General features: G+C 39.1%; 1 protein-coding gene across 13 annotated transcripts in view; it reads right to left on the bottom strand.

Moving 5' to 3' along the window:
- The window catches only part of MEIS2 (Meis homeobox 2), a 177,222-nt gene that overhangs the window by 140,262 nt on the left and 13,304 nt on the right, over nt 1-23,656 (bottom strand). For all 13 annotated transcript variants that reach the window (XM_074585019.1, XM_074585022.1, XM_074585024.1 and 10 more), the window contains one exon: nt 19,394-19,508. In XM_074585019.1, coding sequence (XP_074441120.1) covers nt 19,394-19,508 — 115 coding nt within the window. The remainder of the gene's footprint in view (nt 1-19,393; nt 19,509-23,656) is intronic.

Below are 23,656 nucleotides of genomic sequence, written 5' to 3'. Positions count from 1 at the left end.
TGGAAGATAGTAAGCTTCTTTGTCAGAAAAGTTACACAGCCAGAAAAATTCAATGAAGAAAATTCTGTTCTGCTTAATATAGCTTATTCTAATTTCTTGCATTTAAAAGTAACAAACAAACATGCACCCTGTGTGCACAAGTGCAAAAAGGAAAATTAAGTGTGTTCATGTATTTGCTACTAATTCACATTTCCCTGGTGCAGAAAGTTTATTTCTTGAGGAGCACTTCAGAAATAAAAGGTCCTAGTTGCTACGGTAGCTCAGATTTTTAATTTCCAGTGCCTCCAGATGAATGGTATAACAAAGATTTCTTCATTGTTGAGGACAGTTACTCTAAAGCAGCTCGAAGCTATCACACGCAATACAAAACAAGCAATTTCATTCGAGAATGGATTCAAACAAGCTTATCAGGATTGTTATCTATTTATAAATTATATATTTAACATTAAAGTAAGACAGACGTGCCTGGTACGTTACACATGGGGAAACACGATTAGAGATATGCTAAATTACTCAACCTAATCCCAAGCAATAGAATCTTAAGGGCACTGGGAATTTCTAGAAGAATTAAGCATTATATGTTGTAAAAAGCTCAATTAAATACCCTTGGAAACCAAGCAGACATTCATTCCGATCTGCCTGCAATATGTAGTCCTCCCAAGCGCAGAATGTTTGCCTTTCCAGGCATCCCTTTTCTGCTCATTCCTTTAGCCACTGAACCTGTGGAAAGCACACTTTAAAAAAAAGTAAAAATATCTTCTTCAGTGCTTTCATGTCTCGTATTTCATACACTTGGCCATCTTGAATTAATAGGAGTCAATGAAGATACACATTCTTAAAAACGGCTGCAGCTTCATTGGTCTAATCTATGAACTTTAAAGACCTTCGTTTTATGAGCTTTCCTCGGGGTAGGTATTTCAGTGTTCTAAAACCAGGGTTATGGACTGTTAAGTTAAGCACATGTTCTGCATCAACATTTTAGTTTCAGCAGGTTATTTGGTGCCAAGTTTGCCAGTTAGTATCATCAATCCCGAAATATGTGCTTGTTTGTTTTAACAGGTGTCTTGAGAACAGCACAGGACAGGAGAAAAGCACTGTTAACATATTCATTTAGTATCTATCCTTAATTCTGAAAATCCCCTCACCCTTCCCTCAGAAACATGCCAAAATTTCACCTCAGGTGTTTAAGATGCAAAGAGATGGAGCTGAAAAGGAGCGCAAGTGAGTATTTCTGTTATTTCAGCAGCCTGATGATTTGTCCTCCCATTTCTATTATACATTATTTCTCATCTAATAATCACAGACCTGGGTTTACATACGGTATGACCCGTCTACTTACAGAAAACTACCTTTTATTGTGCAACTGACATTAGTGTAGAAGAAAAAAGTAAGACTGAAGCAAGAAACCGATAATGAAAGGGATAACCAAGGACTTTCACTCAGTCTGTTCTTCTGAAGACCATTTGTTAGCGTTTGCATCAGAGGACGTACAGGGAGAAGAAATGAAAGCAATCTAAAACCAAAATTGGCTTACCCCACATCAGTCATTCCACAGAACCAAAATAATAGTTTGGTCTTAAAAATGAATAGCAACAAAACATAACAATAAGATTTACACACACACATACACGCTGCTGTTACGTTTGTGGGTCAGTTGAGATGGTGCATCACAATTTTCGCAAAATCCACACGCACAGATACACACTTCTTGCAGGTGTTATCTCAGACTTGGTCTGCTGAGAAGCAAAGTGAATCCCCGCAGCGACGTTTGAAGGTTTAAAAGCTCAGGTTTTTGTTTCTAAATGCCTATGAAAACATTGCCTATGCTCAGAGGCCTTTTAAAACAAAACCAAAGCTTTTAAAGCTTCAAAAGCGGTCATGGGAATTTACTTATCAGGAGGGAATCCTAAATGAAGGCCAAGATTCAGTGGAGTCCCCTGGACACGACAAAAGCCATAGCCTGTCTGCGGATCTACTGTTTCTTATAGGGGAAGTGGACTGATTCAAGCAAAGCCTGACAAAGCTTTGTCCATGCCCCACATTTTACAAAATCTACTTTTAAAAGGTTTAATCCTTCACAGTTATGTCCTATTATTCTCTGCCATACTATAAAAAAAAACAAAACAAAACAAAAAACAACAAACACCACCCCCAAAAAACCACCAAACCAACCACAAACCAAAAAACACCAAAACCAAACAAAACCAACAAAAAAAAACAAACACCACCAAAACCCCCCTACCTTCATGGATATTTAATGTAACTAAGAGAAAGAACACACACACCCCCCAAAGTCATCAACTTAAAGAAAAAAAAAAAAAAGGAGGGGGGAGGAAAAAAAAAGCTCAGCTTGGAACTCCTATTGTTATAACCTCAAATACGTACAGGACAGGAAGGAAACCAACTGACAGTTGCTTTTTAATATGAGAGATGATTTACAGAAGGAAATATTCTAATGCTATGTTAAAGGCCTAAACTACTTTGAAAAAAAATTTTTTTTAAATGTCAATGTTTTCTACCTGTAGCAATCTAAAAATAAGGTAAGGAGTTCCTAATAAGTTGTTTAAAAGACTGTTATAAAAAGGCAGCAAGAAAGTAACAATTGAGTAGATCAAGGCTGCTGAATCAGTTATCTAAAGCATACAAAACCCAGTGTAAATGAAGTTTTTCTTCTGAAAGTGTAAGATACAGCTTTTACTCAGTTTTAAGATGAAGCATGCAAGTGAAAAAAAAAAAAAAAATCTAAGTTTTCACCCAATGTTAACAGCAACATTCCTGCCCACCGTGTAACTGACATTCTCCCTTTTCTTTTGGATGCAACAGTCTCATTTCATTCGTACCAGTTACACCCCACTCCCATTAAGTAAGACAGACAACTCAAGAACAGCTAATCAGCATGGAGAAGGCATAAGAGCAGAGGGTGTTACACAGGTTTTTGTCTTCAGAAGCAATATCCTTCTCAAATGATCTGAAATAAAAAGAATCGTGCTACAACAAACAGCTGTTTGATGGAAGACTGGAACAGAAGACCAATACATGGATCCTCCACTGGACATCTGGCCTTGCAGGGGTGTATCCTGCTCATTACAACCGCAGTTGGAACTAGGACCCTTACATCCAAGAGTACTGCAGTGGCGAGCAAAGTAGGTCCAAGGGAATTGTTCTAGGGTTTGCCTCAACTGAAGGGTACTCTTCGCATAGTTTACAAATTATGCACTAGACAAGTTCTCAGCCTCTTAAGAACAACTGAACCTTACAAGGAAATTCTCTAAGGAAGCATGTAAAATGTTTATATGTGAATAAACAAGGGGGAAAAAAAAATATAAACACACACCCCCACCAAGAACATAAGCAGCTCCTCTGAGCTCACGTAAGGCAGCCATAGAAAATAACTTGAGAAACAAACTCCCATCTATACTCTCTGATTATATGAAGACAAATTACATAGAGATAACATTTTTTTGCTGCACAGACACACCAAGATTGAATCAATTCTGCTTTCAAATATACAGACTGCGCTCCCATCAACTCCCACTGAAGTCAGAATTTGACCTATTGTGTACTTTACATTCACATCAATGAAGTCAGTAAGAATGCAGAAAATTGCTTTAGAAAGATGTAAAATACTTTACTAGTTCCAAAATAAAAGGACAGTTTTTTTCTTTTAAACAAACCAGATTGATGGCCATTTGGAAGAGCTTAAAGGAGGGTTAATTGGCATACAGTAAACCTGAATTCTGACAGTGTGGACTTCTAGCTAAAATGACATTTTCTTTGGTGGTCCTAGGACTGTAGGATTAGTTTACAAGAAAGCAGAGAGGGTTTTGAAACCAAACCCTGAATGTCACTGATGAATTACCAGATTAGAAAGGCCTGACTATATGAAACATATTCCTGCCCAAATTCAGATTCAGAAGAGAAAAGAAAATGACAAAAAAGGGCCAAATCTGTAGTTGAGCCTGAGTTATAAATCAATAGAATGAATGAATGAAAGATCTTAAAAAAAAAAAAAAAAAAAAAAAAAAATCAATAAAGCCCTTCTTTCATAAAACCTTGCTCATACACAGAACTTTATGCCAAACAACACTCAAAGCTGGGAATATGAACTGCTAATAAGATCTAACTCAGGGAAATAATTAGGATAACCAATTCACAGCTAAGTGAAAGTGCTTCATCTATCATTGCAGCATGCACTACAGAAGATCTTCTAGAAATGGATAAGGCAGGATGAACTTCATTATTCTGAGACAGAAAAAAGAAACAGAAGACGACAGGCCCATACACAGTGTTTAGCTATCAACTATGTCTGACTCTAGTCACTGAAGTAAGTTTGTGAAGTTCAGATATGGTCCCTTCAACACAGCAAAAGAAAACAGTAAAATCTATAAGTAATTAAAATCGAAGAAACATTCAACATTAATAAGATAGTCTTTGTTATGTCTTTTCTAACTGGAAAATTGCATTGTTACTTCTCCCTTGGACTGAAGTACAAGTACTGCAGTCATCATTCTCTTTTTAAGTGTTTGCACGTGGAAAGGGCAGAAAACCCAAAACTGTAAGTCAGCTGAGATTCTAGCACAGATCAGCCTATCCCCGTTTCCCAAAAATGAAAGACATCTGTATGCATTAAGTTTTTCAGTAGCTTCTAAATCAAAATTTGAGTTTGTAATACTTTAAACTCATGGAATCTACCATTTTACACAACATGGAGAAAACACTGTTGAAGAAAAATAAGACTATTAAAACAAGGAATTAATTAAGTCTAATGCTACTCATCTGGAAAGATTTGTCTAAATTTACCACACAAAAAAAATTTAAAAATGTCATGGATCAGGAACTTTTTCTTACTCAAAGACACTTTCACATGGTGACACATATTTTGCACAAAATGAATCTTAAGTGCATGGACTCAGAAGCACATGAAATCTAATCAAAAGTCGAATAAGTTAAAACAAACAAAACCTAGCAGCTTTCTTTTTAAGGAAAATATTTGTAGTTTAGGACTGGAATGAAAGTGTCAATTGAAAACATAATTAGGAAGTTTTTCTTTTAGTAGTTTTTGACAAGGAACTTCTCATATACCTATGCGTTACACAGCTGAAATGCTGACCGAGAACACAGTTCCTAGAAAGACTTTCAGGTGGGTTATTCACATCTGTGTGAACTATCTGCTTCCTTGTACCTGGTATTTCATCATTCAAGCACAAATCCTACAAAAGCTGAGGTGGTCAATATTAACCCTACTGTGGGCCTCTATTTCGATAACAAGACTTGCAATATAGGGAGTTAAGCAATGTATAAATCTTTGCCAGACTGAGGTCCCACTTTGGATGTCGCAGGCACTTCTGAAAATGGAACTTCTATGCTGATGTACATGTTGGATCCTTTCATCCTTTGCCATTTCTTGCCTAAAAATATTTCCCATTTCTACAATGCTAATTATTACATTAAAATCTTTAACAAGTGGCAAATTATAATTTGGGCTTTGGTTTAATAAAATATAAAGAAAAGGCAGTAATAAAGAAATAAAAAGGTGACAGCCTTTTGACTGTAGAGAAGACGTGGGGCTTTAATAATTTTCAAGGCAGCAAACTGACAGCAAAGTTACACTCATTGGGTTTTACGTGTTCTATGGTCTGAGTATTTTTCATTCACAACAGCTTTCTTCACAATCTGATAGCACAGAAATATGAAAAAAAAATCCTGATATAAAAATTATCACTCTCTCTTTTTACTTTTCGCAAGAAATTTCTCGATAAAACATTAGAGGACCAAAACAATGCGTGGGCACAAGGTGGATGCACAACCTACATGGTTGTTTTAAACAACTGAATTATTTACCCAAGTGACTGGAAGTCCATGAACACCAACCAATGTAATCAGGTCAAAATTCCCATTGTCTCAATGAAGCGCTTGCGAGCACTGTTTGAGCACCAGGACCTCAGTGTGTTAGGTACTGTACAAATAAAGCAGAAGGACAATCCCTCTCCCTTTTTTTTACTGGCAGAAGCCCAACATAGCTCCATTGATTTCAGATGTATTAGCAAGGAAGGGCCTGATCCAAAGCTCACTGAAGTCAACCAAAATCTTTCTGTTGATTTAACAGGCTTTGGATTAGTCCCTAAATAAGAACAGATTTTGGCTCAGCTAAAGGATTTCACTTAAGCCCTCTGCTTGTTCAAGCATCTAGTAGGAGCTAAGAGAACACTGTGGTCCTACTGAGTAGGAGGCTGTGTTCGTCCTGAACTATCCCCTCTAACAGATGTATGGGGTCAGGAGTCCCACGAAATAGAGAACCGTCAGTAAGTGGTAAATCTGAGGTGGGAGGAATCAGGAAGGAAGCTCCAAGATGAAAAAAAAAAAAAAAAAATCTCATTTGTGCTGTTTAAGCGATGTTCCATCCTCTTTAGGCAGGAGTGTAAAATTAGACAGGGAGTTCATGCGAATTTCTGAATTTTACGCTTGTAAATAATTTAAAACCTTAGCACCAAGTCCTGCAATAAAATTCTATGCATGTATTTGTCATATTCACTTCTGCTGAACTCTCTGCGACCAGGGTCTGCCTTAAATCTAGGTATGACCAACTTACAGCTGCATGTGGAGAGGCCCAAGGAAAGTTTAAAACAAATGTAATTGCTTAAACAAGTGTAGCCACAATAAGCTGGTGGGCATAATGCAAGATTGTAAGGGAAAGAGTGCTCTTATTTAAGAATTAAATGCCGGGGTTGTCAAAAAATTTCATGGTACAAATCACATCTTAATAGAGAATTCGCTGAATTCCCCTCTCTCGCTTTCATGGCTGCACCACCAATCCTTGTCAGTTATAGCAAATGCTCTGTTTACACAAGAAAGTAGGAGAGCCCAATCCTAGCCTGTGCATGAGGAATGTATGGTGCCAAGGGTGTACAAAGGTAACCATCCGTAAAATAATTTGAGCTCTTTCCACAAGTTATGCGGCCAGAAGTCTAGGATAGCACTCAGCGCAAGTTTGAGCATCTGGAGTTAGCAATGGACTTCAGACCCAGAGCAGCTGGGAAGTCAGCGGAGCACGGGGAAACCACTTTGTCTTGCTCTTTCCTGTGCTCGCCACCCCAGCTGTAGGTAGGAACAGGGGCACCAGAGCCATCAGGCCAACTCTGCCACCAGATCATTTCCCTGTGTTTGCTCCGTATGCTGGGGTAAAGGTGGCTTCACAAATAACCCAAACACAGCCGAGCTTTGGGGCTGTCACTTATAAGCTACCCATACGTAACGGTAGGAAATGAAGAACCATTTACTTCCTCAAACGCCACACATACCTACCTGCACACGAGGTGAATTACTATATTGAGTGCAATCAAACAGCAGCAGTCAAATTCCTTAAAGGTAATTTTGAGTTTACTGTATAAGTCTATGCTCTCCAACAGATTTGAAAAAGTGTTGATATTTTAAGAAATGAACCAAACTGAAAGCACAAATTTATTTTTCTCTGAAGCTTACTTTTACATTTAAAAACCACCGGAGGAAGAAAGTGATTCAAAACTTCCATGTGCAAATAAGAAAAGCTGATGTTTACTATTATTTGTCCTCTAAGATGTAAGGCATGATGAAATTTTGTTCAGAAATGTTAGGAAGTATTAGATCTTTATGGCTATCTTTTTGTAGCTCCCATGTGTCTTAATGCAGTAGTTTCTATGGGAATTGTCAAAAAATGAAATTTTTTTTATGTGTTTGTTTTTTAAGATAAGAGAATCATGCTTTGCTTTCATTTGTTTGGATGTGTTTGACCCAGACTTTGCATATCTGAAAGCAGAAGTGCCCCTGTTGTTGCTACCGATTCCACGAAAGAAGGATCAGGATCTTATGCGGATTGTCTCTTCCTCTTCTCTCCTCTGAGGAGGAAGAACTGCTTTTAACTGATTCCTACCCCCTTCCTTTAAACCTTATCTGGGCAGTCCATCACTGACCCAATAAACATAAGACAGATCTATCAAGAGAACTAAACTATGATCAAAACACCTAGTCAGTGCATTTTAAAATGTTATTCTAAGTTCTGTAGAAACCCAAGCTACGAAATCTACATTGATATGTTTATTAAGACTGAAAGCGGTAATAAACAACAGTAAAATAGTTACACAAAACGTTATAAATTCTTCCCCCCAGCAGAACAGATACGCCACATTTCATAGTTAACGAAAAACATCTAAATATGAAGCAGACTGTTGCCGATAGTGCTGCCAGTTCTGATGCCCTAAGCTTTCGTTCTTAGCCACCATTGCCTCTGTACATCATGCTGAAAACTCTTAGGCAGCAGAGCAGGGGGTTTGCTAGATCTTCTCATGCCAGGACGAGAAAAATCAATGCCTGTGTTTAAAAGACAGAACTACTGATGTGCAAGGTCACTACACATCACCACCTGTTCTACGGCTCTAGAGTACTAAGGAAATCCTGGGGGGGGGGAGGGGCAAAAAAAAAAAAAAAAAAGGGACAGAGAAAAACCCAGTGCATTGCAAAATCTTGTTCTAAGCCAATATTACCCTTGGATGCCTAACACCAAAATATGAACATAGAATCAAGTTTTCCTTGGTTTATATTTACTCTGTGTGTTCAGGGGGAGAGAAAAAAAACAAGACTAAACAAGGAATACACATATATAGTGATACAACAATTTTTTAAACACTGAAAACGTCACTTTAGACTTCTCATCTTTATGCAAATATCACTAAAGAACTGGTGATGTGATCCATGTCATCTTTTATTGCTCACTTCATAAGTTTTATTAATTAAAAACAATACGAAGTTAAAGACCAAGGCTATTTCATTCACCTTTTTTTACCTCTGTTGAAAAAAGAGGAAGTGTTAAAATTAGCAATACAATTTACACATGCAGTATAACCAGTGCTTCTTTTCTGAAATTCAGGGAGGCCAACGCAAGAACGCACTTGAATTTTCTACGTAGCCCTGCGTTCCTGGAATATCAGAGCAGTCCGTTGACAGAGAATGACCATTTCATAACAATCACGTGACATCTAAGTACTCTTGTGCCCATTGTAATGATGGGGAAGAAGACACGTCAGAGGGGCCACATCACTTACACGAGGTCCTATTGGATTCTGTTCTGCAGCTAGTTGCCCCTGGGTAGACAACCATATCCTTACCTCATGGCAACAAACTGAGGAGCTACAGACAGGCCACCGAAATAAGAGATGTCTTCCCAGTGACCATACTTGTTATTTGGACCATGCCTGCAGGTAGCAGGGTAGTTAAGGTGACCGTCACTGTTTCCTGGTATCATCCTATCCTTATGACTACACTGCTTTCTTATAGCTCCCATAGCACTAGCAAGTCTAAGTTTCTACATGTGTTTTCACATGTATATTTTTGTTCTTGTAAACATTTTTAAATATTCATTTGCATCACCTACTGCACACACAAAGGCTTACACAAGCCGATAGAAATCACCAGTTAACATTGTAAGCAATTATTTGAAGATGATATCCTAAATATATAGACATGCATTGATTTTAAAAATCCTCAGCTTATAAAGACTTACATGTAGATGGCTTGATTTTTAGTGAATGAAAAACCTACCTGAGTAATACAATACTTTAAGTGAAGAAAGAAAGTAGAAAACGGGAGAAATTACTTACTTCAGCCTATAGAAAGCTTCCTGCAACCTCAGCTCCAACTTTAACAGCCTCTAGTACCAATTACTTAAAGGAATCGTACAACAAGCTTGAGAAAGAAGGAAGTATATTTAGACACCAGACCTAGGTTTATTAGCACCCTGAGATCAGTTACTTGAATGAGAAGTAATTTTATAAATTAAAAGCAGTGTTTTACAGCTATTCAAAGCCAGATTGGCTGGAAAATTCAGAACTACAAACAAGTGCGTCAAATCACATTTAGAGCCAACTAAAGACTGCTGTCAAATTTCCCTCACCTGTCCTACTTCCCCAGATACAAAAGCTGCTCAGAAGCTGGAGCAACCACAGAGTGGGCAGCCCTCTTCTTCCCAGGCGAAGTAAAGACAATAAGACAAAAGGCCTACGTATTACAATGTGTAGTGCCATAATGCAGTGTTTGATGCTCTAGAGGGCCTTCAACAAGTACTGTACAGCCAAAAATCAATTGAAAATCAGCATGATAACAGAGCATGAGTTGCCCTGTAATAGCCTTAAGCCCCCCAAGGCTATGTGGGTCCCTTTCATCTGCCAGGCTGCGCTGGAGCTCGGGGAGCCTGCCCTCCCCTCCCCGAGCACTCGGGCCATGTCTTTGCCTTTTACCTACTGCCTTCACCTTGCGCAGTAAGGAGAGCTGACAGCCTCAGTGGATCTTTTAAGCTTTCAAAACTGGAATTTGATTTTTCTTGGCATAGGTCTGGAGGCTTCAAGTTTTCTTTACCCTTCCCCCCTCCCCTCCCACCCCCGCCAATAAATAAATTTCTCCTCTAAGTAAACCTACTGATTTTGGACTGTAAACATCCCCAACATGAAGAAGATCCCTCCGATGCGATGGCTGAATACACAGAGGTGATTCCTCTGTCGCGTTTGACAAAGTACAACTCAAGAAATAAAAGAGAAAGAAACACTGTTCGATTCCATGCAAATTGTTATGCATGCAACAAAGCGGGCCTACAAATATTTCACTCATATGGTAGGTTTAATTTCAATATTTCTTTAATTACTTTCCAACAATGTCTGGTTTCTGTTGAATTTACGCTAGTACTTGGCATTTGGTGCAACCCCAAAAAGATAAGATACATATGTCCCCTATTCACAGTCTTGGCATTTTTACCTTAACTCAGGCATTGAAGTGATTGGTTTGAAAAATTACCTTGACGATTAACTGGGTTTTCTGGTAAATATATCGTCTTAATCCTTAAATTCTGAATATGACATAAGGTATACAAATGTTCTGTCTGACTCAACGGCAACATATCACGGTTTAAGGAGGACATGTACGCTGATCTCTGTGAGCGAAGAAAGAGCTAATTGGGAGTTAGATTCAGCGTGATTATCAGCTTGTTTATGATAAAGGAGTACTCTTCTGAATAGCACTGTAAATTCATCCCTGATTGTGGTGTTAAACCACAGCTCATTTCCCCCTCTCTTTTTTTTTTTTTGTTTGGTTAGAAGGGGCTTTAAACTATTTTCAGCAGATGACAGTGTCATGCTTTGATTTTCCTCCGTCTTAAAAAATAAATCAGCCACATGAGCCTGATGTCAAATTTCACTTTCTAATAGGAGAAAGGCACATTTTAAGTGTTTACTATAAGAACACATTTGGATAATTTTTCCCCATGTCATTATGAACATTAGACTGACCCAATTAATATGAAATGTTTCTATGCTGCTGGAACAGACCGTGTTACAGAAAGAGCCATTTGCACAACCTGTTCATGATTATGGGCCATAAGGACACAAAGATGGCATAGACATTTGTGGACCATCTGAATTCTTACAGAGGAAGGGGAAAGAGGGAAAAAAAAAAAAAATGATGTTAGCTGACTGTTGTGGGTCATGTTTTTTAATCCAGAGTATTGGACATGTAACACAGCAACAAGAGCTGATCATTTTGTTTAATCACCTTTTGGATCTTTGCCAGATGGTCTCTATTGAGAGCGCTGCAAACAGAGAGAGATGAACTGCGTCTAACATGCCACTAGAGCTTTCCCGTAAATGTCTGAGAACTGAATCCAACAAGAATTTAGTCTCAGAGCAGAAAGGGATACATTTAAAAACTATGTGCATTAACTATACTTTTCCCCATAGAATCCTCACTTGGCATGAATAATTTACCCACTCTTATGCTAATGGGATCATGAAAGTATCCCTGTGTCTTTAGTGCAGCTATTCTCAGCTTTCAGTAATTACCCCACCCAGTGACAATAACATGGCTTCTGCAGCCGAGCGGCCTACTAGTACCTGGCAATTAGAAAGATCATGGCTGACAGAGGAGCGGTCCAGCCATGGACACAGAAGATCCGGCAGCCTGAGGAGTGGTTTGAAAAATTAAAAGCCTTCCACTGTGAACATTTCCTTCGTCGCTTAGGATCAACATGGAGAGCAGCTCCTGCTGGGGCATTTTTTTTTTTTTTTTTTTTTTAAAGGGTGACATAGAGGATTCTAATGTACTGCCCAGGCACCCTAATATTAAGAAATAGCGGCCTTCCTTGGTCATCAACAGTTAAAAGAAAGTTTATGGGGCTTTTTTAAATTAGTGCCGTCTTGTTAAACAAGAGGGAGAGAATTAAAAAGTCAATTAATGAGTGTCCTTCAGTATCTGACAATTTTACCAGCTACACAAAGGAAAATTCTGTAGTATTTAATTAACAAAAAGTTTTGAAAAACCCATTACAAAGAACCAGGCTTTGACCTCTGTCCATGGCACTCCGTGCTAGGTAGTTCACTATGTAAAAATTATCAGGCTAAAACATCTGGGAAAGAAAGCTATGAAACAGCAGGGAACGTGGCTGGTTTATTGTTTATCTTTTGTTTATGAGGCAGTATTCAAGTTTAATTACTACTCTAAATTAAACTCTAACAGGCATCAGGAGACATCCCTTTACACGACTAAGTTAAAAAAAAAAAATCCAGAGATTCCAACACTAGATCTTTCAAATAAGTTGGCATGTATAGGAAGAAATTAGTCAGTCTGTAACAACACAGGAAGACATTTAAGCACTTGCTACTGTATGTTTGAATGCGTTGCATTATGAAACCATTAATATTGTAGCAAACATACAATTATAATTTAGCAAATGGGATGTTATCTAACATTTGGAGGCAAATTGGGTTAGGCTAAGTAGGATCTGAGATGGAAAGAATGGCCTAAGGGGGAATCCTACCTTTTTCATTTTGAAATACAAATACATGTACACATGCACATATATGCATAGATCTATTTAAAAACACCCAGAAACATGAAATCATAGGCAAACCTCCTCACAGTAACAATCTCTTAAGTAGGTAGAATTGTTTAGTGATTTTCTTTGAACATTCACATACAAAAGGGAGGAAAGAGTTCACTGTGTTTACCGTAATGGTAAGTGACCAGTTTTAGATGAACTTAGCTGTAGGAAAAAATAAAAGTTGAAAGCAACTAGCAAAAGATTATTCCAGATGGCATCTGTCATATTGTATTTAGGGTTATTTTAAAGAGATTACTGCCACTATGAAAACATTCCATTGACAGAGTTTTCCTAGGCTGCATTTGAAACCCCAGCACAACATACTTCAAATATGGAAGTAAATGTTTTCTAACGCATATATAGATTTTTATCTATATCTAAGTGTAAAACCTGTGTGGATTAAAAGCCAAGAGTGAGGTGAGAATCTTAAATACATGTATAATGTTTTAAATACACCCCACCCCCATTCTAAGCTTTGATTTAATAAAAGGTGAGGAATCTGCAGTTGCCACCAGCCTGATTATTAGAAAACTGTGTAGTGAGTCTTTGCTTCACTATGACATTTTAATGCTGCTTATTGAAAAGTGGGTAGGGACATAAATGTTCCCCGACTCCAGCAATCAAACAAGAACTGCAAAAAGATGTATTTGTTCACGCAATAGATGGAAAGAAAAGAAAGGATGGGAGGATACTAAAATGTGACTATATTTAGCTAAGCTGGTTCTGGCATCATTATGGTTAATGTGCATGTGGTGTGCAGTGTGAGCTCAGCAGTTACTGGGCCAACTGTCTCAGTATTTCTGGGAATTCTGCCTATTCACAGTGCAGGGATTGTTCAATTGCTGCAAAATGTACAAAATGAATTTTACAAAAATGAATTGTAAGGAAGGCCCCATTACAACGATTTTACAGCAAAGATGTCAACATCAATTTTTCTTTCATGCATAGCTAATGATTAAAACAGCATATTCCATTTGCCTAAGACAATTTATTTCATATTGGCACATCAAAATATTGAAATACAAAGTTATCTTTACTCTACCCTTATTATTCATTGCTGCTGAACCCACACCATTGTTCAAACCATGAAAAAATAAAGCAAACTTGGCAAGAAATACTTAAAACAAAGGCTCATCAATATTCTCCAATTTGTCAACATCTCAATTACAGCAATGGAAAAAATGTAAATTTCATGTGCTTTGAACACTAAGGGGTCTATTCTTCTGTCAGTGCACATGCGTAACTCCCATCACCATTAATGGGAATTACTCATACATATCAACACAAGGACGGGCCCCTCAAACTTGAAAGGGAAAGATGAATTAATAAGGGCTACTCTCTTCCTGTATCTTCCTCAGCTGAAAAAAGTCATTGTTCTTTAAGAGTTTTTCATACTTCATACAGTTCACCTTTATGAGAGCTGCGCCTCCTGAAATAATGCATCTCCAGTGAAGCATTATTTATTAGCAAGTTTGATTTTTCACAGTCTGGATGTTTGAGCCTTTCTATTAGGAATTTCCTTTCTTACAAAAGACAGCTCTCTTCCAATAAAACCATACCCTATAGCTTTATAGGTAAAAATACAAAGGAATATAAATATGTTCTGAATCCTTGTGATGAATATGCGTACTAGCCTCAGCAGGCTTACCTATACATATGCAGCACTAGGAAGAAGTTGTTTTAGCATTAGTTTTTGCATATTGAAATTCCAAGGACTTCGCATGCATGTGTTGGGGTTGGTTTTGTTGGGTTTTTTAGTTATTATTAACAACAACATATCCCTCTCCTTTTTCTGCCTATTGGAGTTTGGTTCAAAGCTTCACATAGTTTCAGTAGAGATTCGATACTAGGACAGGCCTTTGGGCACTATCAGCTAGTTTTGTAAACAAATTTAATTTGTGTGCCATCAGGATTACAAGATGATATACAATGAATAAGAAATAGACTGCCTAATTTTTCCAATAGGCGTCAACCCAGAGACATATGCTGGGATGAACACATAATTTCAGTTAATACCTTAGTTGACTTTGCCCCGAACCAGATGATAAGTCTTTGCCACAGAAAGATATTGTGGACAAATTTGTGGGACAAACATCAAGCTGTCACAAAAGCGTTTCAAAACTACTTTAAGATGTTGCCCTAGAGAATAGCCTCAGATATTATTTATAAAGGGGCAGATCATCTTCATTCAGCACAAGTAGTTCCATCAAAAAAACACCAAACCAAAAAAACCACACACCGATGAACTACTCACATGGGTAAGGCAAAGTGGATGTGATGCCCATTTATTATTTTTACTGCCGTATAACCTAGAAGAAGTTTTTTGTCTCTGGCTTCTCATTTATAGTCAAATTTATCACCCCAGGCCTAATCCTAAAGAGATGCTAAACTTCCTGAAAGGTCCTGAGGAAACACAGCCTCCATCTGACTGGGCTGGATCAGACCCTTTAAATGACTGAACTAAGCATAAGACAAATCAGGTATACAATCCTGGTATCATAAAATATGAAACTGAAACTATTCCCTGGTGCTTTCCTGTAGACCACATGTTTTTAAACCTTAAAAAGATTTATTTCCCACTTTTCATGCATAATCTGCCATATTCATTATTTGAAATATCCCATAAAGAGATTAAATAGGAATTAAAGTCTGGGACCGTCATATCCATCACTATGGTACAAACGGATGCTGAATTCTAGAAGTCATTTAGCCTTGCACGTAAAGGCAGTGGCCGTTTTCACATTGTTTCACAAAGAATAAGGAAAGCACAATACCCCAGAAGATTTTCAGATGTGTTTTTCACCCTCCAAAGAAAAGGGTGGATGATAAAGCTGCACACACCTTTTAATCTTCCGCTTAGGGTTTTTACACATATATTCCCTGGCAAAAACCCCAGGGTCTTCCCTCTCCCCTCCCCTTCTCTCAGCCCCTTTCCTGCCATCTCCCTTGCTATAACTCAGCTAACCCAACAGAACCAGTCAGTTTTAAATTTCAGTTGGGACCCCGGTGACCTGTTAATGAATCTACAGAGAGGAGAAAAACTCACAGTGTTGAGTTATGCCTGGTGTTGCTAGCTGACTTGGAGTCAGAAATGCTTGAAGCGTTAACGTAATTGCAAGAATGTGAAAAATGAAGCGTTGGGCTCCTGAGCAAAGCGAAAGGTCAAAGCAAGCCCTACACAAAACAAGTCTCTGGAAGATGGCCTCATTAGACCATTAAATCAGCTTCTCCTTTTTCTCCTTTGTAAGATGTTTAGAGTGTTTTATTTTTTATTATTGTATATGCTTAACTCTTTCTCTTTCCAGGGCAGGCAGAAAGTTGATCAGACTTACTACATAATTACTAATCTCTAAAATAGTATTACACAGAATTGATCTGCGTTTGTGGATCTGAACTGGGGTAAAGTCAATAAGCGCTTGGTAGATTACAGGTCACTAGTACTTCGGTTTGCTAGGTGATCAATACGTTGTATAGCTTAGTTTTCTGTAGAACAAGTGAGGTGACATGTTAAGAACAACATAGACACTCACCACTAATAAAATTAGGATAATCTTTCAACATTTACTGCCTGAAGGCCCTTTCCTTAACTCTTTCAATGCCAGCGTGTTTCTAATAATACCAAACACTGACTGGATTAACCCTTTAGATGCCAAAGGGCAGTCATGCAGTGTCAGAGGGAGACCATCCTCCGTAAACAGGCGAAATACCTACAGCTTTTTTGTTTGGTTCTAATGTTAAGAATTATGGATGGATTCTTCTGTGTAATAAATAGATCTACCTCACACAGAGAAAGTCTGCAAAAATAGTGCCATCATTTACCTAACTCCTTTCCATCTCCCCCTCCCAACACCCCGCCCAAAAAAAAAACTAAAAAAAAAAATAAAAAAGAAATCACAAGCTGCATATCATAGACTTAAGACAAAAGCAGAGACCCCTGGAAAAAGTGCTCCCAAGAGCCAGAAGAGACTGACTCTTGTTTGAATCAATCTCTGCTGCCACCAGGCATCAGTGGGGAGACCATAGGTTGCTAATGTAACCCAAGACTCTCTAATGAGCTCCCATTCCCAAGAAATCCTTTGGGGCAAGTGGAATACTTGAAACAGCATTTGCGGAAGGTCTTGACAAAAGTGCGCGGAAACCAAGTGGACCCAAATAAGTAGCTGCGCCAGAATAGCTCAAGAGGGCATCTACCCATCTTGGCATTGCCTGGGACGGACTCATTGCCAGTTCATGAGTTATAAAGTAAACCCCACCCCCCTCAAGGACGCGTAAGGAAAATTCAATACAGGCCTCCCTCTCTTTAGTCTTTCCCAGGGTTGAGAGGGGGAGAGCAATCCAAAGCTGTCTCCAATGGGAATTTTGCTGGTGCTGTAGGATCATACATCTTTCAGCTGCCAGCAGCTGAGTGGAATGCTGATTTGCCACTGGACGACTGCTTCCCTTTAAAAGGCCCAACTGAGCACAAAGGCAAGTGTACTAGCAATGTTTTACCCTGCTACACTGGGCAACACTAGTGACTGATTTGGCCCTTCAGCGGTTTTTCCCCTTCTGCAGAAATGAGTGTAATAGGTTTGTTTAAATCATATGTATTACCAGAAACCTCAGCCTCCAGTGGGAAGCTGCTGTAGTTATCATCAACCACTTTTTCTTCAGCTTAGCCATATTTCTCAAGCACCCCGAGCTACATGACAAAGGATCAGAGATTGCATAGTGAAATGCAAGATCCCTGGATGTCGATACAAAGGATTTCTTTACACCAAGCACGGCTCAAAGAAACTCTTCTGATTTCTAAGGAGTTGCTGGGGCAGAGTGGAGATACAGGGGTGAGGAAGTTTCTTACCTAGGGGTGGAATGAACACGCTGTGGCAGATGATTCAGAGGAATCATTTTTAAGTATGCAAATGATCATCTGCTACACCAAGCATCGTAGCCACAATATACAATGCAAACATTTGATCAACAGTAAAGTCTATGGCCAGCTAATAGACATAACACCAATTTGCTGCTTAGCAGTCAAGCTCTCCTTTTCATTAACTGCAGAAGCTGTAATAGTTCACGCTGGGCCTCGTACAGCTCCAATCCAACCACACAGGAAAAAAATCCCGCGTGACTCATGTTGGCGCTGGATCACACCCTGTGCCATGGCTGCTTTCTATCAGCAGCAAGATTACAAATGTATAAACAATTCATACAAATAGGAGACAAACCCAAACCGCTCCACCAGAAACAAACTTCGCAAGTTCCTAGCATTGCAACGCGTACGGCACCAGATCGTGAGACAGACGAGGGGATCTAGCTCTGTGCCAAGCAGTGGGCCACGTGAGAGACGTGAAATCACATATCTGCTCCGCCGCCTAAGCGTGGCAAATATGGTGGGAAGCATCCCGCAGGGCGAGGCTAGTCACGGCAGCTCTAGCCCTGAAGGCTGCTCCCCTCTCCAGTTTTGGCATCCCGCACGGCTAGTTGGGTGGCCAACCTGTCAGGTGGCTCTGGTGAGTATGGGTAACCTCCACACAGGGGAAACACAGTGGCAAAACGCCGTGGATGCACGAGATGGAGGGAGTATATCATAAAACCTCATAAAGGTAATATATCACTTGCTAGCTGAGGCTTACCATGCTTACAAAGAAAAACAAGAACGGAGCCCACCTTAAACTTTGGTCTTAAAAAAAAGTCAATTCTGAATCAAGATCCAAGAGGTACAATAGACCATCTTTACCCAACTTTTAGCACTGGAGGCTTGACTCTCATACCTTCTGGAGTCACTTATACTGCTAATGAGCAAGTGTAAAACACTATCATATCAGAATGACAGCCTTTGACACTCGCTCAGCATGGATGCAGATGACCACACACAAGGTGCAATGCAGTAGGAAATAAAACAAAAACCCCCTGAAATAATAATCAAACCTTCTGAACCCTGGAGAAGGCTTCACTGTATAGATCCAGCAGAGGTTTTACAGTTCAGGTACATCTCTATTTACCATTCTGAATTCAGATTTTCAGAAACAAGTCTGTACAAGCAAACATTGCAAGAAACATTTTTCCGTCCAATTCAGGTTTTGCTCCTACTTTATATAATTTAGCAGCTTCATAACTTCATATAAGAGTCCCTTTCCCAGCTAAAACTACAGGTTAAATCCTCCATCTATAACCCAGCTCAAACAACTGCATCACAGCTGGAGAGTATGTCTGTCATTATATTTACTTACACCACACAAAAATAAACTGTAGATAACCAAATTTGTAAAGGAATTGGCAGAACTAATCAATTGTTATTACAAAGCTTGTTTGAAGATTAGATATTTCGCTTTGAAATAATAATAAAATGCAGCTAAGTGGGTTAGGAAAAGGAAATACCGTCTCCCTGAGTTACAGCTGATTATACTGCAAGTCTGCCACTCCATGTTTACTCTAAGGCAGATGTACTGATATAATAAAAAAAGCTGGAGTTATTTTAGTCATGCCTACTTTGCGGAGGGAAAAAGTTTGACCTTTTACCTTGCTCGCTGCTGTTGTCTCCGCTCTGGGAAGCGTGGCCCCCACTGGAGGGCCCCGGTGTGCCTGCCGAGTGCGTTGAGGTTGCATCATCGTGGTCTCTCCAAGATGAAGGATTCTGGTGTCAGAGTGCCAAGGAATTTTTTCCACAGTTCCCATTCCAATAGCAAATGAAGAACAGAAAGAAAACCGGGAGAAGAGGGGAGGAGGGGAGGGAAAAGTATACACATTAGCATTTGTGAAATGTGCCAAACACCGATACTGTTTGCACAGTGTAATAATTCTTCAGAAAAGACAAGCAGAGGAGGTACAAAGATTTACTTGGTAAAATAAAGGGCAGATTTTTTTTTTTATTATTTTTTTTTTTAACTTTTCAAAGAGTTGTCTGGATTTAATTGTTTGACTAGTACTGCAGGGGAGAATAGTAGGGGAGGAAAAAAAAAAAGTTTCTAAATGAGCAGGGGGAGAGCATCAACCTGCAGTTTATGATATGACATGTTCCCATTAGGATCAGGACAGTTGGTATGCAGACTATCTCCCCACACTTTATTTTCCAGACTGACTAGAGGTGGGAGGGGAGAGGAAGAGGAAGGAAACTGTAGAGGAGAGGAGAACGTGCATGGAAGAGGAGCATGTCCTCACACCCTACCCTCTCTCTCACCCATGTGAACACTAGAAAAAACTTCAAGCAAACGCAAAGTTGTGAGGGAAAAAGCAAGCTTTCTCTGAAAGATGTTATATACCAGGAAAGATGCTTCCTCACCCCCTACCACCACCTTGGTGTGACACGTTTCAAAAGACTTTCTAGATGTATCACTCTAGCAGTTCGCTTACAAGCATTGTCAAGAATAACCACCAGGTGATTATATAAAATAACACGTATAGTGATTTTTATGTAATTCTTTCTACATTACTATGCATAAAACACGACAAAAGGGAACGCAGAAGACAGACAGACGAAGTTTGCAAAACTTGGCTAAGTAAGACCTCAACTACTGTACTTTAGTCACATAATTCACGCAAGCTTTCTAATTTATTTAGTATTGGCTTTCCCGGCATGAGGAGCTGCTGTTTGAAAGGGTAAGTGAGGAAAACTTAATGTTACAGTTTAGTGCTACTTTGTTGAGTGTATTCTCCTCCTGTCCTCCTCCCCTTTCCTGATCATTCCCAATACCCTGCTGTTGCTTAAAGGAAAACAGGAATTCTACTGTACAGGAAGAGCTTTATCAGCACCACATGAAGGCAGGCAAGAGATGGAATTTCCTCTGGCAGAAAAGGAGAGCAAGAACACATGAAACAGATCAGACTAGGGGCTGGACCTGCATTACTTGTCACCTGTATGTGACAACTTAAATCAAGCGCATTATAATAATTCAGCAACAAAACAAACAAAAAATCCCCCATTAAAAAAAAATAAATATATATATATTGCTTCTTAGGTTTGGTAGTGTTTTAAATCTGCATTATGAAATAACACCAGACTACTAAAGCACGAGGAGATCCTGAAAGCAGCAAGCGACAAGTGTGGATAAATGCTTTGAGCAGGGCTGATTCTGACCTCATCTACCCCGACGTGTAGTAGGAATAAGTTCAACAAAATCAGCTGATTTACCCATTGTAAAATTCAGTGTAAGTGTGATTGGAATCAGGTCCCAAAATACATATATTGAAACATCTCAAAGTAATCTCCTAGCACTGATTAGTACCACATGCTCTATAGCAACACAAAATAGAACTGCCAAATAACGGTTTGCTACAATACCCAGTAACATAAATCTAACGGGCCTGACCCAGATCGCAGCAGAGACGAAGGGAAGAGCCCATGACTTCAAAAGGTTCCCGCTAAAGCTCTAGGTGACCAAAGGGTAAGAAGGATCCAAATCCCCTTCACCTTACACAGACACACACGTGCACCCACGTAAGCGGTTCCATGGCAGGAAGGTATGAGTAAAATCAGAAGACAGGACAGGATCTGAAATTCGCCTAACCTGTCAGCGCAACAGACAACACAACAGCACTTACGGCACGAAACCACCACCCCCTCCAAAACCTAGAAGACTGATCTACTTTTCCTCACACAGAACCGCAGCAGGAAAAAAAAAAAAACAAACCCAACCACCAAACAATAATATTTTATATTCATTGAGGTTGTTGTACTAATTAGGTCTCAGAAATCACTATTAATATTGTAACACCCTCCCCAATTTCATTTAAAAAAAAATTAAACAAATATTTACCATCAATTTACAAAGTCAGGTGAAAAGAAACACAATAAGGAAGATGAGAAGCCTTGAAAGTTCAAGCAGCCCAGATGTTATTAAAAAAAAAAACCCCAAAAGTTGAAAATAAGGTTAGTAAAGAGTTCAGATGGAAATAAATTGCAAAAACTGAGCAAGTTTCTTTACAGCCTGGATTAAAACACAGTTGTGCCTATGAGCTGCTCTTTTTATCTCTGCGTTAGGAAGCCACTCAAATAGCTTCAAGCTGAAGGCAAACAGCAGACAGGAGCTCTTCAGCCCTCTGCAGCCTCTTAGCGTCAGCTGTTTGCCGGATGGTAATCAGATAAAGAGCTAGAAGAAATACATGAAAAAGGAAAGAAACAATAGCATAGCATGAGTTTAGCCCTCCAACAACATCAGGCTGGAACCTTCTTTTAGAAAATGTAATAATTGCAACATGTTCACCTAGGCGAAACTTTTCAGGGAACACAGCGAGTTATGTTAATTTTATGCACTGCAGGCTCTCTTAAGCTGGCTGCCGTTGGAGCTCCTTATCACACATATGAAAATTACAATAATTAACTGGTAACACCTCAGCTATGTTTTAAGGCAAATGTCATCCAAAACCTATCATACAGTATTTCAAAAGCTAGACCGGCCTTTCTGTTTCAAAACCGTAATGATTTGGAAAGGATCGCTGAATAAGACTTCCTCCAGCTGAAAACACTTGCTGTCTCTACCAGGCTGAGTTGTTCTTGACCTCAGTTTGTAGATCCCGCCTTAGAAAGACAGACTGTATTGATTGGGAATTCAATGTATTTCTTGTGACACAGTTTTCTTGAGGAAGTGATTTGGCAGAATTTTGTTGAAGGACAGAAATAATAAGATGGGATATTTACAAGATGTGACAGTAGAATGTTGGAGGAATTTGAAAGGGAGGGAAATAGCTAGCCTTTAATATTATAAAAAATGACAAATAACTCTAGGGGTGGAGTTTACCACCCCAAAAGGCAACATTCTTTTGCTTTGGACTAAGATCATTGTACGTGTCAGTGAACTTATCTTTTTCTCCCCTAGACTGTTCCCAACTTTGCATCCCTCAAGAAAAACTTCTTGGCCAAATGCCTAATTGTAAGTGATCATTTCATGTATGTCTTCACAAAAAAATGGGACCAAATGACACATCTGAAGTGTACTTGACTGGAAAGACTTTAGCAGCATAATTTAGATACCTGAAGAGATCCTGATCTAAAGCCCGCTCACATTAATTGCAATTTTTCTATTAATTTCAATGAAATTTGTATTAAGCTATCACACTGTAAAAAAACCCAACCAAACAAACAAACATCTTCAGATAAATTACACAAACTGCTAGCGTGGCTTCTCGTATCTTCCCGCAAGTTTAGTAATACACTTTGCAGAAAGACGTTGAAGAGCAGAGATGGTGTCTGCCAAAATGCAGTTGCCTGCTTTATGTACGTGTGTATACTGTAAAATTTTCACACACATATGACCTGAGCTAGTGCCAGATACCGGAGAAGGTAAACAGCACACATGTACCTATTCCCAGTAGTTTTAATAATTGGGAGTCAAATATGGTGCTCCTCTTGCTCTTACCTAATTGTGTTAAAGAGCAGTGTTACCAGGCGAAAAGCGGTGAATACTGAGTAGAGCACAATAGAAGGAGATGGAAAATAGATACAAGAAGCTAGGTCTCCAGGGGCAGTATTTTCTATTTGCTGGGCTACAGACTCACAGCTGATAATGCAAGTTGTAATTAATATAAAAGCAGGAGACAATATGGGGAAAGCTTGTACTAGCAGGGCCACAGGAGATCACTCCGCTGCTATCCACTGTTTCTCATTTACACACAGAGCCTTCCCTAGAAAACACAATTTTGCCAGTGTTTTTTCCCTTGAAAGTTAAAAAAAAATTGATTTAGCACCACCATTGAATTTTGCTAAATCTAGAAAAGAGCAACAGAAAGGACAAGAGTCTCCTGGTATACAAAGCAAATCTGATGCGTTACTCTTTTGTCGATGCTGCA

Source organism: Larus michahellis, chromosome 4, assembly GCF_964199755.1.
Source record: "Larus michahellis chromosome 4, bLarMic1.1, whole genome shotgun sequence".
Taxonomy (NCBI): Eukaryota; Metazoa; Chordata; class Aves; order Charadriiformes; family Laridae; genus Larus; species Larus michahellis.
Note: the sequence above shows the minus strand (reverse complement) of the source record. Positions and strands in the feature narration are given on the sequence as shown.